This window comes from Hippocampus bargibanti, linkage group LG08 (genome assembly GCF_051943395.1).
Source record: "Hippocampus bargibanti isolate YZ-2025 linkage group LG08, ASM5194339v1, whole genome shotgun sequence".
Classification (NCBI taxonomy): Eukaryota; Metazoa; Chordata; class Actinopteri; order Syngnathiformes; family Syngnathidae; genus Hippocampus; species Hippocampus bargibanti.
Window position 1 is genome coordinate 25976074 of NC_142741.1, and position 14462 is coordinate 25990535.

The window sequence follows — 14462 nt, forward strand, 5'->3', positions numbered from 1 at the left end:
CGTTCGTGACGTCACTGAAGGAACGCCCCTGACCGAAAAAAGGACACATTGTAGCAGTCCTTCCATCACGTCAATGTATTTTGTTGTATTGTTTGGTCTGAAAACCGTGTGTTGCACCCAAAAGCCGCCAGAAGAGGGTGTCCAAGCTCCATATAAGTAATTTATCAGCCTGTGGAAGCGTAGGTGGCCACTGCAGGTCGCCATTTTGGGCCTCTTTTTCATTGAGACATCTCCCCTCAATGTTGCCTCATAATGGCATGGCATAAATTCTTTAATGGATTGCAAACATGTATGCTTTCCTCTTCAGAACTATTTGAATCATATTCATAACTGGATGAGTAACAAGAAAACATCTTCTCCGAATCTGAAGCCATTGTTTTGATTCTGGAGCAAGGTAAGACGTCTTGGAGTGACGCCACAAACAAGGGGGCGGGACCTTCTGAAACTGGCCACTTTCGGGTTCCTTTTTTTGCAGATTTTGGACACTTGGTGTTTTGCATTTGAGTAAAAATATCATCCTGTGTGTTTTGGGTATTTTAAATGCTATAAAACGTTTTTGTGATGTCAGTTAGGAAACAAAAAAGTGATGTCGGTTGTCCTTTAAAGCTTTGGGTAGGCCTCATGGCATTGTTCAAGATTGCAGTCACTTCCTGCTTCACACACACAGATAGATATGCAAGATTGCACACCTGTCTGCCCGACAGTCCGGCAGTTTGGCTCGCTTCTTGGTGTTTATTTATATGCGCGGCGGCGGCGGCTTATGATCCCTCCAACTTTTTGTAGCAGTTGGCCTGCCGCTGCTGATGACTCAAACGCAGGCTGCCATCTTGCTCAGCGTTCCGGTGTTGCTAGCCAAAATACATCCAGGCATAGGTCATCCGCAGCTACCAAAATAATCCCTTGTCAAATGTCATCCCGTCTGTTCCCTCCAATAAGCCGACAAACGGGAATGTTTTTTTGCTCGTTGGGACGCGCACATTCTTGCCGTTTTCTTGCCTTGCTTATTTATAGTGCGACTGTCATTTTCCACTGCGGCCTGATGTGTTTTCCAGGTGTTGGAACGAGGGGGTTTGAGGGGGCGGGGGGGGGGAATTGACTTGCTGTCACGTCACATGACCCCACACATTGCGTCACAATGCATTTATTTGTCAAGGAAATGGTGTACTTTCCAGGTGATTCAGCCCCCCCCCCCTTCCCCACTTGCAGCTAAAGTAGCTTCATTATGCGCTAATTCAATTAGCACAACTGACTTCTATTAATTATAAAAACGCAATCACGCGTCTGAGGCTTATCTTTCCACATTAATTCAAATGAGCATATTTTCACTCGGCTGACGGGGGCGGGGGTTCGTGCACGCACACTGGGAATGTTTTTATTTTTATGTAAATCGGGCAATCGTCGGTGTGTTTTTTTTTTTTTTCCAAAGGAGGCGCGTCAGGCGAAGGTGCGGAATCGCCGCGCCGCCGTTTAGCGCCAACCGTGCTCACCCCCTATTTTAAAGCAATTAACCTTCTGTTTGTCCGCTTTTCTAATCTGGAATCAATAAGGGCCACGCACGGAATAGCTCCCCCTGATTGAGCGCATCAATAAAAGCACGCGGGCGGCGCTTTGGCAGCGCTCCGCAAGTAAGCCGAGGCGGAACAGGAGGAGGAGGAGGGGGCCAAATTAATACAATCCGAAAAGGACGGCGTTGTGTTTCATGTCTCCAGTCGGAGGCGCGGGCTCCTTTTTTTTCTTTTTTTTTTCCCCTTTAGTCGCCCCCCCCTCCCTCGTCACGCCTGGATGGAAGACAACAGGCTCGCCTCGCCGCTGCCTCGGCGGTCTGCGTGCGAACAAAAGCCGAGGAGAGATCGGTTTTCCAGGCGCCGCTGCGCAGCTCCCGGAGGAGACGTCACGGTTTGATTGAAGCTATGCTCCGTGCCGGCCTCCCGGGACCTCGCCATGAAACGGGAGAGCGGACGCCCTCCCCCCCGCCGCCTCCCTCCCTCACCCGCTCTTTTCTCGCCTCGCTCCACAAAGCTTTTTGTTTCGACGCGGTCTGAAGCGCTCGCGGCGCTTCCCTGCGGAGATGTGACGGCCGCCCTCCCCCTCCCACACGCACGTACGCCTCCCGCCAGCCTCGAGCGGGACCAACGCGGCCCCCTTCGGACCCAGACGGTCCTCTCACGTGATGGCACGTCTTCCCGTCCTCTATTTTTTTAACCCCTCTCGGGCACACGTGTGGCTTTACAAGATGGCGTATCGTAATTACCTACGCTTTGTCTTAAAGGACAACCGACAAGTTGTGTCCATAATTTCAAATGACTTCTACGGGGCGTATTTGACAAAGATTCCACACCATATAGCTATATTTGACCTTTTAAGACTCGCGCTGAATATTCAAAAAGTCTTTTTTTTCTAGTTGATGACGATGCCGGAAGTGACGTCACAGAGGGAACACTCCTGACCGACAAAGCGACACATAATGCATGTTGGGTACTTTTTTGTCTAAAAACACAGTGTTGATAGTGAAATTAGAAGGAAAAGTACATAAATAAAATGATGGTGAATCGTTGTGTGTCGCAGCCTATTGCGGTAACGCGCATAAAGAAGGTTTACGTTGACACAAATTCCCAACGGACAAATCAGCCCATTTCCAACGGAGCTTGTTCGCCATCTTGTGCATTTTCTGGGCACTACATTGGAGTCCTTTCCATGCTTTCCTCTTCGGAACTATTTGAATCATATTCATAACTGGATGAGTAACAACAAAGCATCTTCTCCCAACCTGAAGCCATTGTTTTGATTCTGGAGCAAGGCAGTGTGTGACCAATAGTGATGTCACGAACAAGGGGGCGGGACTTTCTGAATCTGTCCAGTTCCGAGCTCATTTTGTGGTCGTTTTGGGACACTTAGTCATTTTTATTGGTGTTTTGCATTTGACTAAAAATATCAGCCTGCGTGTTTTGGATATTTTAGATGCTCTCAAACGTTTTTCTGATGTCAGTTAGGAAACAAAAAATGGTGTCGTTTGTCCTTGAAGCGTCCTTCCTCTGGATGGTCGAGCCATTGATTCGGACGTGCTGCCGAGTCTCTCGGTCTTTCTGCAGGCTGGTCTTGGTCGGGCCCACTTTTAATTTTAGCAGCAGGAGCCTCGGGCATCCATATTCCTGACGTAATCCTGCCTGCGCACAACGGCGCGTTGGCCGCAAGCCCGCAGTCTGCGCTCAGCAGGAATGTGTATCGCCTCGTTGAATATTTCCACCTGACTTGGCCGGCGTGCAAAGCTCCCGCCGACTTAACAGTACGAGCCTTCTTTCCACCACGCAGTGCGTTTCGCTTTTGTTTTTCAAAATACTCCAACCAACTTTGATCTATACCGAGGGTGTCAAACTCGTTTTTTGTTTGAAGTCAAAAGTAACGACTGTTATTGCGGTTGACACGGGACATTTTGAAATTTTAGTTCAGACTTTAGCAAGCATCATGGAATTTCACAAGTTAGATTTTGCTTTTGCGGGCCGAATCAAATTATGTGGCGGGTCAGATTTGGCCCCCAGGCCTTAACTTTGACACCCGTGATCTGTGCTGTATAAATTCCAACTCTCCACCGCGCGACAATGACTACAATTACAAAGAAAATAATTTTGCAGTGCGTTCCAACACTGTTTGCTGTTCCCTAAAGGACAATCGACACTCCGGACAAGTTGTGTAGACAAATCAGCCCATTTCCAGCGGAGCTAGTGCGCCATCTTGTGCATTTTCTGGGCGCTACATTGGAGTCCAGATGGCTCGAAAAGATACGGAAGGACTTGCAAACATTTATGCTTTCCTCTTCAGAACTATTTGAATCATATTCATAACTGGATGAGTAACAAGAAAGCATCTTCTCCCAATCTGAAGCCATTGTTTGGATTCTGGAGCAATGCAGTTTGCGAAGGAGTAGCAAGGGTTAGTTCCGAGCTCATTTTGTGGCAGTTTTGCGACACTTTAACTCATTTTTATTGGTGTTTTGCATTTGACTAAAAAATATCAGCCTGTGTGTTTTGGGTATTTTAGATGCTCTTAAACGTTTTTCAGATGTCAGTTAGGAAACAAAAAAATGGTGTTGGTTGTCCTTAAAACGTGTACAAAAATGGGCTTGTCAACTGCCGCCATGGAAACGCCGGTTCAAGACGATCCACCCAGACACACATTGCAACGGCTGTCGTGTCTTTGAGCAAGACGCCGATACCTTGTACGAGCAAGAGGGGGGGGGGGGGGGTGCTAAATGACACCCCCCCCCTCCTTCATTGTATCCCACTAACCCTTTGTCTTTACGGTGTCCATGACTGTGAAGGGTCAAATACAGAGGTCAAATTTTGGGCAAGTGTGTGTGTGTGTATACATGACAAATTAAGATGAATCTTCTCTTTGTTGTCGTTGTCTTTAAAAACTAGTCGGACCGCTACTACGGTGCTCTCAAGAGCGCTTCTAATTGAGAATGGATTATAAAAAAAAGCTTGTTTTAACTCATTCACTACCACACGATGTGCAATAATGTGTCCACTCCAGGGCCAGTTTTTTTTTAATCATTTTCACTCAAATTGCAAGACCCACAGAATATTGAGTTGTAGGGCTACATAAACAGTGCATGATACCTAAGAGTCTCTTTTTTCATCAGAAAAGTTATTTCCTAAATGATATGGGTCTGGAGTTATCTGAGCTTGAAATGAGGGCAGCTGTAAAAAAATACAATGCCATATGTACATTTTGCTTTATATAGCGCTTTAACAACAGCTGAAGCTGGAACAAAGCGCTAACATGGAGAAAATGCAAATGCTGCCCCCTTGTGTTAGGGCTCGCTACATTTCATCTGTGCTGTGTGATTTATGTATGGAAGCTATTGACTTGCTTTGTTGAGCGTATAAAAAGGTTGAAAATTGCAGACAAAACTCTACAAACACGCGCCTGAAAGATTTTTCCTTTTGGAATCAATTTTGTGATCGGAAGCGGGCACCTTTACATCAAATTGCCAAATCTGAATGGAAAGAAGATAAGAGAAGAATAACTGATGATTTCTGACGGGTGACGTTTAGCTGACACTTTTCAAATCACCTTTTCAGAAATTCGTGCTGGAATTGTTTCGATACTGTTACCCTCACTTGTAGCATGAAGGGATCCATAATGATCGCAATTCCACCAAATGTCCCAAAACGTGGATTTACTTGCTTTGTTGAAACCTTTTTAAAGCCCTGGATAATGGACTGCCTCCCTCCCTCACGACAACCTTTTGTGTCTATGCATTGGGTTAAAAGGCTTTTAAAATGATGACTGATTTTTTTCTGTTACTCGATAAGCGAATATCACTTTGAAGCTTGTTGTGTAGTCAAAGTCGGTCAAAGTCAGCGTTATTGTCAAATATGCTATTATGCCTGACATACAGCACAGATGAAATTAATGTCCTCTCGCACCCAGCGTGCAAGGCATGCAAGGCACTTATAACGTGGCTAAAAAGACATACAATTGACAACAGACAATGCATGTAAAGTGAGGTAGTATTGCATTGTATTTTGGACAGTCACCCTCATTTCAAGCCCACATAACGCCAGACCCATATCATATAGGAATTAACTTTTCTTTTAATGAAAGAAGAGACTCTAAGGTTTCTCGCGCTGCATTGAATGTTTATGTAGTCCTAAAACTCAATATTGTGTGGCTCCTGGAATTCGAAATGACATATGATATAAACCCTGGCACTGGAGCGGACTCACATTATCCGGCGGTGAATGAGTTAAACCAACCCAGTGGATAAACACCTTTCTTGTGGCGTATAGACGGCGCGTTATGTCTCTGAAAAGTGTCGCATCCAACCGTGAAACGGCAAGTGACGTCATCGGCGCGAACGCTCACGGGGCCCCAATGTACCTTTGCAGCCCCCCAATAATTAAGGCTCCCATTGAAGCTAAAGCACTGTTCCAAAAGGCGGCCGAGTGATCTCTCGACGAGGGCGCTCGGGGTTGGAGGCGGGATGGTCCTTTGAGCACCCCGCGCTTTAATTAAGACCATCCAGCCTGAAAGCGGCGGCAGCGTATTCAAAGCAAAGTCAAGAAAGCTCGGCTAAAATGCTGGCCCACTCCTGCCTAGCGCATCCCCATTACAATCGGAGCCTTTGCTGACATAAAGAGCCATTTAGTTCCCATTTGGCCCGCCATGAATAGAGCCGGTTCAGCGGCCGCCGCCCAGGCCCCGGTGTCAGCATGGGAGGGAATGGGAGTGAAGGGAAGGGGGGGGGAGGCGGAATCACAATGTCGCCGTTGTTGACGGCAGAGAAGAGGCGAGGGAAAGCGGGGGGAGCGGGGATGGCGGTGCTGAACCGTGCAGCGACTTGAATGCATCTGTGCAGCGGGCCTGGAGGACGTGGGGGCCCCTTGTTTACAGCGTGCTCGCTAATAATGTGACAGCTGAGGAGGCGCCGCCGGCTCCCTTTCGGCTCCACGCGAATCTGTCTTGCTTCCAGCGTCGTGGTTCTTCCCCCATCGCCTCCCCCAAATGTACAGCGCTGTGCAAGCTCCCAAGTCAAGTGGCCCAAAAGTGGTATGATTATTTCTGGAAAGATATTCCTCTAAAGTCAAACAAAACAAGCAGTTCAAAGTAGCTTTTTTTATTTCACCTTAGTATTCTATTTTACTGCAAAAAAAAAGCAAAGAATGTGAACTAAAAGTCCCAGAAGGGGGCAGATCCAGCCTGCCGCCTGCGTTTTACGTATGCCATGAAACTAAATCATGATCCTTCCACCGCTCAAATCCCAACCAAAATTTCCTTCCTAATAACCTGGACATCTTCTTTCTTGCGCTTTTTATAGTAACTTGAAGAATGGGCCGTGACAAAAATGTCTTCAAAGTACCCCCCGCTAAAGGAAATTAGCCAATACGTTATGGCAAAGGTGTCAAACTCATTTTTTTTTGCCACAGGCGACATCGGAGTTACGGTTTCCTCTTCAGGAGCCGTTATGGATTTGGGGAATCCATGACAATATTTAATCCCCTACACATTTTACATATAGAGCGCACAAATTAATTTGTTAAAAGTATTTGTAGTTTACATAGGGCAATTCCAAATTATGGTTCGGACTTCAGCAAGCATCATGGAATTTCACAACTTTCATTTGTTGTCGCCGGCCGTGTAAAATGATGCGGCGGGCCAGATTTGGCCCCCGGGCCTTGACTTTGACACCGATGTGTGATGGTAGAGATAACTTATTTCAAACGAAAAATTGCATATGAACAGTGTTTTTGATGACTGCAAATTTCCCCATTGCGGGACGAATAAAGGTATTCTGATTCTGATTCTGATTCTGATTCTGATTCTGATCTGAAAATACTTCCCTTCCAGGAGATCCCCCACACCCTAAAAAAGGCCGTGATTGTTCAAACACGATCGTCAAAATAAAAGCAACCCATTTTTCACAACGTCTAATTGATCGAAGAATTGTTCAATAAAACAATAAATACATAAAAAGTCACATTTCTTTTTGCGACCCAACATTGCCGACATCCATTCTTGTATTGTTACAAGTAAAAATGAAAACCAAGTTCTTCAGCTGTCAACTGCTTTGTACTACTCATTATCGCCCCCCGATGGACTGGAGGATGACAAGAATGATTTAGCTCTGCAAATGTTCCTCTCTTTTTGATGACGGATGGTCTATACAACTCAAAATTTGGATTTGCCTTTATAGGCGACGCTAAAAACCCTTAAAAATAAATAATCGCTTCAAAATCCAAACCGCGAATACCAAACCAACTCATGGCGGGCGGGGTGGGGAATACAATACAATACGCTTTCTAAACAGCAAGGTGGATTTTGCCTCTTTTTCCTTGCAACGGACGCACGGCAGAAAATGGCGGAGGGGGAGTTAGAGGCGAAAAGTAGGGGGGGGGGGGGGTGATCAATCGCACCATTTGGCACACGTCAGCTTGATGATCAATAACAATTAAAGGCGGCCACGCGGCCTTTTATGGCGCCAAGGTGTTAATGTTGTCGACAGGAGCGTGCACGCTAAGTGCGCCTTTCTCCTCCGTGCGCTTATTTGAGCGTTTTAGTAGAACGCGTGTGTCGAAAATCCTGTCTTACTCCCACACACACGTACGTACGTACGACGGCGGCGGCGGCGAGATGGAGGCCTCTGATTTGTGTGTGTGCGTGCACAGCGTTTAATCCCTGTTTATCCCCCTCCACCGCATAGCCTCCTCCCATCCGAGCCTCCCACCCCCGTCGCTGTGGAGATTATCCTGCGTCACACTGCGCACCCCCCCCCCCCCCTCTTCTAACCTCTCCCCGTCCTTCCTCCCCCATAGTTGATGGCGGCTCTGCGCTTCAGTGCGCTTGGCGGGGCTCCAGGGACAAAAAAAAAAAAAAAAAAACCCAGCGGGAGGGCGTCGTCACGATCTCGGTGCGCACCAGACCCAGATTGCCCCTTTCACGCACGCACATGAAGACTCGCAGATACATCAAATGTGTCGTTGCCTTTTTGTGCGTAATTTCCCCCTGGAGTGGCTATAAAAGTCGTGGCGCGTCACACAAGCTAACTAAGAGCGCCGCCCTCCACCCCTCTGCGACCACAACGCGGGGAATTAGAAGGCCTCCGCCCAGGAGGAAATGATGAGCGGCGCCGTTGTTTGTTCCGGTGATGGAGGTCACGGCGAGTTCAAGTCGCTGCTGTCACAGGCAGGAAATCAGTGGGATGAGGCCGGCAGGCCGTTCTAAACCCCTCCTTCCCTCCCTCCCTCCCTCCCTCCCTCCCATTTTTAACGATATGACCTGTTCTTTTCAATAGTGAACTCCGGCGCGACTCGTCTAAAAAACACCCAGTGGTTTTTCTGTTTAATGACGCGCGTCGGAGCTCCGCTGCTGCGGTCTGCTTTATAAACGCAGCACGACCGCTAGCTACCCCCCATTCCTCCCCCGCTATCTCCCCCGTCCTGTCTGCCTGTCCGCCTGCTGTCGGCCGGCCTACGTGATGGATCGGACGGCCGTCGGGAGTTGTTTGCTGCCAGGGACGTGCGTCGACAACCCCATCCCCCAAGCGCCTACCCCGCCACCAAGTCCTTTCCTCATCCGGAATGGTTCCTTCCCGCGTGCAAGATGTCAACATGGTGTTGGAGGAAATCAAATTATTGCTTTAGTCTGGCTCAAATCAGATTTTGGCAATGTCATTTTGGGGGGAAAAAAGCGTCATGCATATGTGACGCCTTGTTTTCTTCATTCAGCCGTGTCTTTTGAATAACCTTTGTCGATTTTTATATTTTAACGTCAACTTATGTGAACGGGCCTTCACTCGACGCAATTCTGACATTTGCGGTTTCATGCTTTTGCGCCGCTTTGCGCAACAGCCTGAGAACACATCGTCCCACAGCTAAATAGTTTGCCGCCATTTCTCTTTTGACATTTCGGCCATTGAACTCCTTATTTCGCAGACCACTTTTCAAGATGCAAATAAATGAGCTGTTTGCAGTTTGTAGAAAATATTTGTAAAGTGTGTTTCATTGATCATAATCTAGACAGTTATCTATTAGCTAGCTGGCTAACTAACTTTTTATTTAATCGAGTTATTCCGGGTTGAGTGAACGCTGGCGCATGTGGCTGCCGCTGCTCACCCACAGAAAAACTTATCCTGTGACTGTCAAATGACGTTCAGAGTTTTGAAAGGTGCTTATAAAGGAAATCTGTTATTATTAATATAAAAGGAGAAGAAAATGCGGAGATCTATAAAAAAAATATAATAATCTCTGTCATCCTCCAGTCCATCGGGGGGCGATAATGAGCATTACGACGCAGTTGAAAGCTGAAAAACTCTTTTATCATTTTACTTGTAACAATACAAGAATGGATGTCGCAAATGTTGTGTTGGAACAATGTGACTATTTATTTATCCATATATTACTTTATTTATTTATTTATTTTACAATTCTTTCATCAATTTGAAGTTTTAAGAACGGGTTGCTTTTTTGGACGATACCGTGATTATGACTGAACATCCTGGCATTTTGGGGGGGGGGATTGTCCTCAAAAGTGATTAATTTGACGCTCCAAGGGTGTTTGTGTGTGTAAACAACAATAAACGGGGTCCTTAACTCTTGAACGTATTTAAGACAAGATTCATCTTCCAAATATCGTTGAAGCGTCAAGCGACGCGAGCGTTGGATGGACATTTTAGCGTGGTATAAATGGCGACTAATTATTCTAATGTTAGCAAAGTATGATGCGCCCATTTTCCTGAGCTGTCGGCTCAGCCCATAATGACGACGGATAATGGAGCGGCGCTTCATCCCACTGTGCGCAATTTGTGCACGCAATGAGGCTGCAATGAGGGATTGGCGGAAATGCGCCGCTCGCCAGCGTTTGGGAAGCGCACGTGCGTGCGCACGTTAGATAATTGGTGGCGTTGTCACAGTCTGCAGCAAATTGTTGTCGTTAATGACTTTTGTGTCCCCCCTCCTCACCGGCAACGTAAGTACATTCCGCGCGGGAACATTTCAATGCCAAACGCAGACAAACGAGTAAGAGGATACAGTGATACATACCTTGACTTACGAACTTAATTGCTTCCCTGACAGAGTGTGTGAGGCAAAAAGTGTCTATCCCAAAAATTAATTTCACATAGGAAACCATTAAAATGAGAATAATCCGTTCCCTGGTCCCCATAAAACATCATTTTCTAATTTTCTAAGCCTTAAAACAACACAAAATATACCTTATTTTATGTATAATAAATGTGCTATGTTATTGTAATTAAAGAAATAAACTGTACTGAATAATAAAGTCGTTTTTTGACCTTTGTAGTGGTTGTTGATGGCTTGATAGAATGGAGTGGCCGCTTTCATCAGCATGAAACACGTGATGAGGAACATAGCCTTCTTCTTTCTCCATCTTGAGGAATGATCCCTTGGAGGTGCTTTCTCTGCCATAATTTGACCTAGTTCCTCATCAATTATGTTCTGTTTAGATGGGTTGATAGCTTTTTGCATCAAGTGTACAGATGGCTTGTGAGGGTTGTTTGTGGAGCCTGATTGATGGGATATTTTAACCTTGCAGTCTACACTCTGCCTTTGAACTATCAAAGTTGAAACGAGTCCAAATGTCACTGTTTTCTATCCATTTTGTCACTTTCTCTCTGTCGTCTCTTTAATATTTAAACCGCCTCCCCTCACTGCTGCGTTCTTGACCAATCACGTGGCTTTAACCGAAGACCGGGGGCGGGGAATGGAGGACCAAAACCAGCCGGCTACCATTTTCTTTTAGGAGAACGGCTCGTTCGCGAACGACACATCACTCGTTGTGGCGCTCCGTGTGTATCCGAAAAATAGTTTGTATGCTAATTTTCATAAATTTAACGTTGGTAAACTGAACAGGTCGTAAAGCCAAGTATCACTGTATCCCCGGTGAATTGCTATTTATGTATTTTTTAATTTGATTTCTACTTTGGTGCATGTGTGTATTTATTTCTACAAGAGCCCAAACCTGTTCATGCTACCCACCACCACCACCACATTTCATCACGCTGTCGTCTTAAGTTGCGCGTTTGTCTGTCACGGCAGCATGCCGTCAAATGTCTACATTCCTATAAGAGGCTTATTTTTTGTTATCTTGTTCAGTCTCATTGAGCGCAGATTGCTTTTTCAATGCCAGATGAGCTGCCGCGGCGGTGTCATGTGCGCGCTAGCGCCATTGCGCGTGTCAGACAGGAAGCCAGAGTGACGCACTTGCACATGCATGCGCTGGCTGGCTCGCACGCACGTCCTTTCGCTTCTGTTGTCGAGGCTGGACTCGTCGGGAGGTGGTGGCGGGCGGAGAGGGGCACCCCGGGACAGGGAGGAACCGCGATGAGGGCCCCGCAGCAGTCTGATTAATGGGCCTCGGGTCACGGCAATAAAAGTGGCGTGCCAGCGAGGCTCGGCGTCGTTCCTCTGGGATGATAGAGGAGAGCGCTTTCTCTGCTGCTCTCAGCACTGCTGAGCACGGCGAGGCTTCGCTCTTGACTATTTAAAGGCTCTTTCCTCCCCCACCGCGCCACGCGTCGCCCTCCCACCTTCTTCCTGCGCCTTATTAGGGCCGCCTCGCCAAAAAATGTCCTCATAAGGAGACATCGCCTAGGTAAATGCGGACAAGCGCCTCACCCACTGATTGTAAGGCGCCATTTTCCCATTTTTACCTTCTTAAATTAATATAGACTCATTATGCTGTTTCCATTTTAGCATTCCATTACAAAGGGGAAAAAACTTTTGTGCTGAGAAATTATGCTTGGAATCAACAAAAGGTCTTATTTTCCATAATGCAGTTGTACGTTTTTCCGAGAAAATTGGTGTCATTTTGCAACCGTGGAATGAAATGGATTGAAATTTGGCTTTCTGGTTGTTTTCTCTGAAAAGCTCGAAGCTTGCGACGTTTATATTTGCCAAGACATATCGGGAAAACTGTACTGTACATTGCATTAGAGCTTTGCATCGCAAAAAAGAAAACAAATCTGGGCTATCCAGCCTTTTTGGTTACGTCAAAGGTGGATCAGGCCCATGAACCACATTCGTTGCTATAAATTACATTTCTGGTTGTGTGGTTGTCAGTGGCTTTTTCCATGACCAAATGTACCAATGACAAAATACCATCAATTTAAAGGACGCCTCCTGACAACTTGGGTCCATCATTTGTAAAATCACTTCAAATGACTTCTACTGAGCGTATTTGACAAAGATTCCACGACATATTATGATTATATTTTAAGACTCGCGCTGAATATTCAGGAAGTCTTTTTTTGAGTTGGTGACGATTCCTGATGTGACGTCACTGAAGGAACGCCCCTGACCGAGAAAGCGACACACAATGCATTTTGCGGTACTTTGTTTGGTCTGAAAACTTCGTGTTGATGGCAAATTTAGAAGGAAAACACATAAATAACGCGATGGTGAATCGTTGTGTCTTGCACCAAGACTACTATTTGATACTAGTTGACACAAAATCCTAGCAGACAAATCAGCCCATTTCCAACAGAGCTGTGGCGCCATCTTGTGCATTTTCTGGGACAATACACATCATTTCTGACACCTCAAAATGACCCGGAAGAACTTCTCTAATCGATTGGAAACATGTATGCTTTCCTCTTCAGAACTATTTGAATCATATTCATAACTGGATGAGTCACAAGAAAGCATCTTTTCCGAATCTGAAGCCATTGTTTTGATTCTGGAGCAAGGCAAGACGTCTTGGCGTGACACCACGATCAAGGGGGCGGGACCTTCAGAAACTGGCCACTTCCGGTTTCAATTTTTTGCAGTTTCAGCACACTTGAAGTCATTTTGATTGGTGTTTTGCATTTGACTAAACGTGTTTTGGGTATTTTAGATGCTATTAAACGTTTTTCTGCTGTCAGCTAGGAAACAAAAAAATGACGTCGGTTGTTCTTGAAGATGGCTAGCAAACAAAATAAAATGATCACAATTGGTCTCGCTTCGTCTTTTTGTCTAAACGATCGTCAAACCGCACCGAATACAATTCCTGGAATTAGTGTGAAAGGCCACTTCTAATTTCCGTAGCCAATCAAATGAATAATTGTAACCTATCAATTTAACAGTCCAATTAATAATGGGTTTAAAGGTCATTTCACACCCAATGAAATTCCCCTTTTTTCTCCCGCCTGTTTTCGATCTTAAACAATCCTTCTCTCATCCGTTTTTTCCCACTCCGCCGCTGTTTTTTTCTCACAACAAATGTCTTTGGTTTGCTGTGGATTGAGCACAGCGATGTGTTTGCATGCTCTGCTTTTACACGTGCGCGTTGGCCGATCTCCGTTACAGTGTCGATGGGCGGTAAATGGTCCCCCGCCGAAGCCGTCTCTGATGTATAATCTGGCCTCGCTCGGTGGGCTGAGGCAGCCTAGAGCGTGGGTCAGCGAGGCCAGAAAAAACCAGTGTGTGGGGAACGGGACTGAATGGCGGCAGCTCTGAAATGTGCGTCTAGCCTCCGGGGGGGTGGTCAGGATTCGGGAGGGGTGACGGGGGAGCAGGCTGAAGGTATTTGTATGGTGTTGACTGTTCCTGACAGATGGGAGAGGACCTTCACGGCAAGATTTCAACCGTGTTGAGCTTGTTTCTGCCCCATTGGGACAAGCCCTGTTTCTGTCCCATTGGGACATTGAGCCCAAAGGCTCACTGTCCAAAATTCCGCTTCTTCCAAGAAATATGAAGTGATTGTGATCATTGTTTGGCTCTCATTCTCCAGTGATTAAAGTATAATGGCGCTTTGACGTTGGGATTTCCATAAGCGGATATGTGCAGTCGGAGTACAACGGGGCTTTTTGTGGCCGAACCAAGACACTTAGTGCTAAATACTTGCTCGTCTCCACAGGGTTACTGCTGTTCGTGATGTCGATGCTGAGGCACAAAACAATCTGGAACTAAGACAAAGGAACCACATCACGCAAAACATGGTAAGTCTCTGACCGTTCATTTTCA

General features: G+C 46.2%; 1 protein-coding gene across 1 annotated transcript in view; it reads left to right on the forward strand.

Moving 5' to 3' along the window:
- Nucleotides 1–14462, forward strand: part of LOC148894969 (BCL-6 corepressor-like) — a 61674-nt gene that overhangs the window by 12707 nt on the left and 34505 nt on the right. The window contains 1 exon segment of the mRNA XM_089003401.1: nt 14356–14437. Within this exon segment, the coding sequence (XP_088859527.1) occupies nt 14356–14437 (82 nt within the window).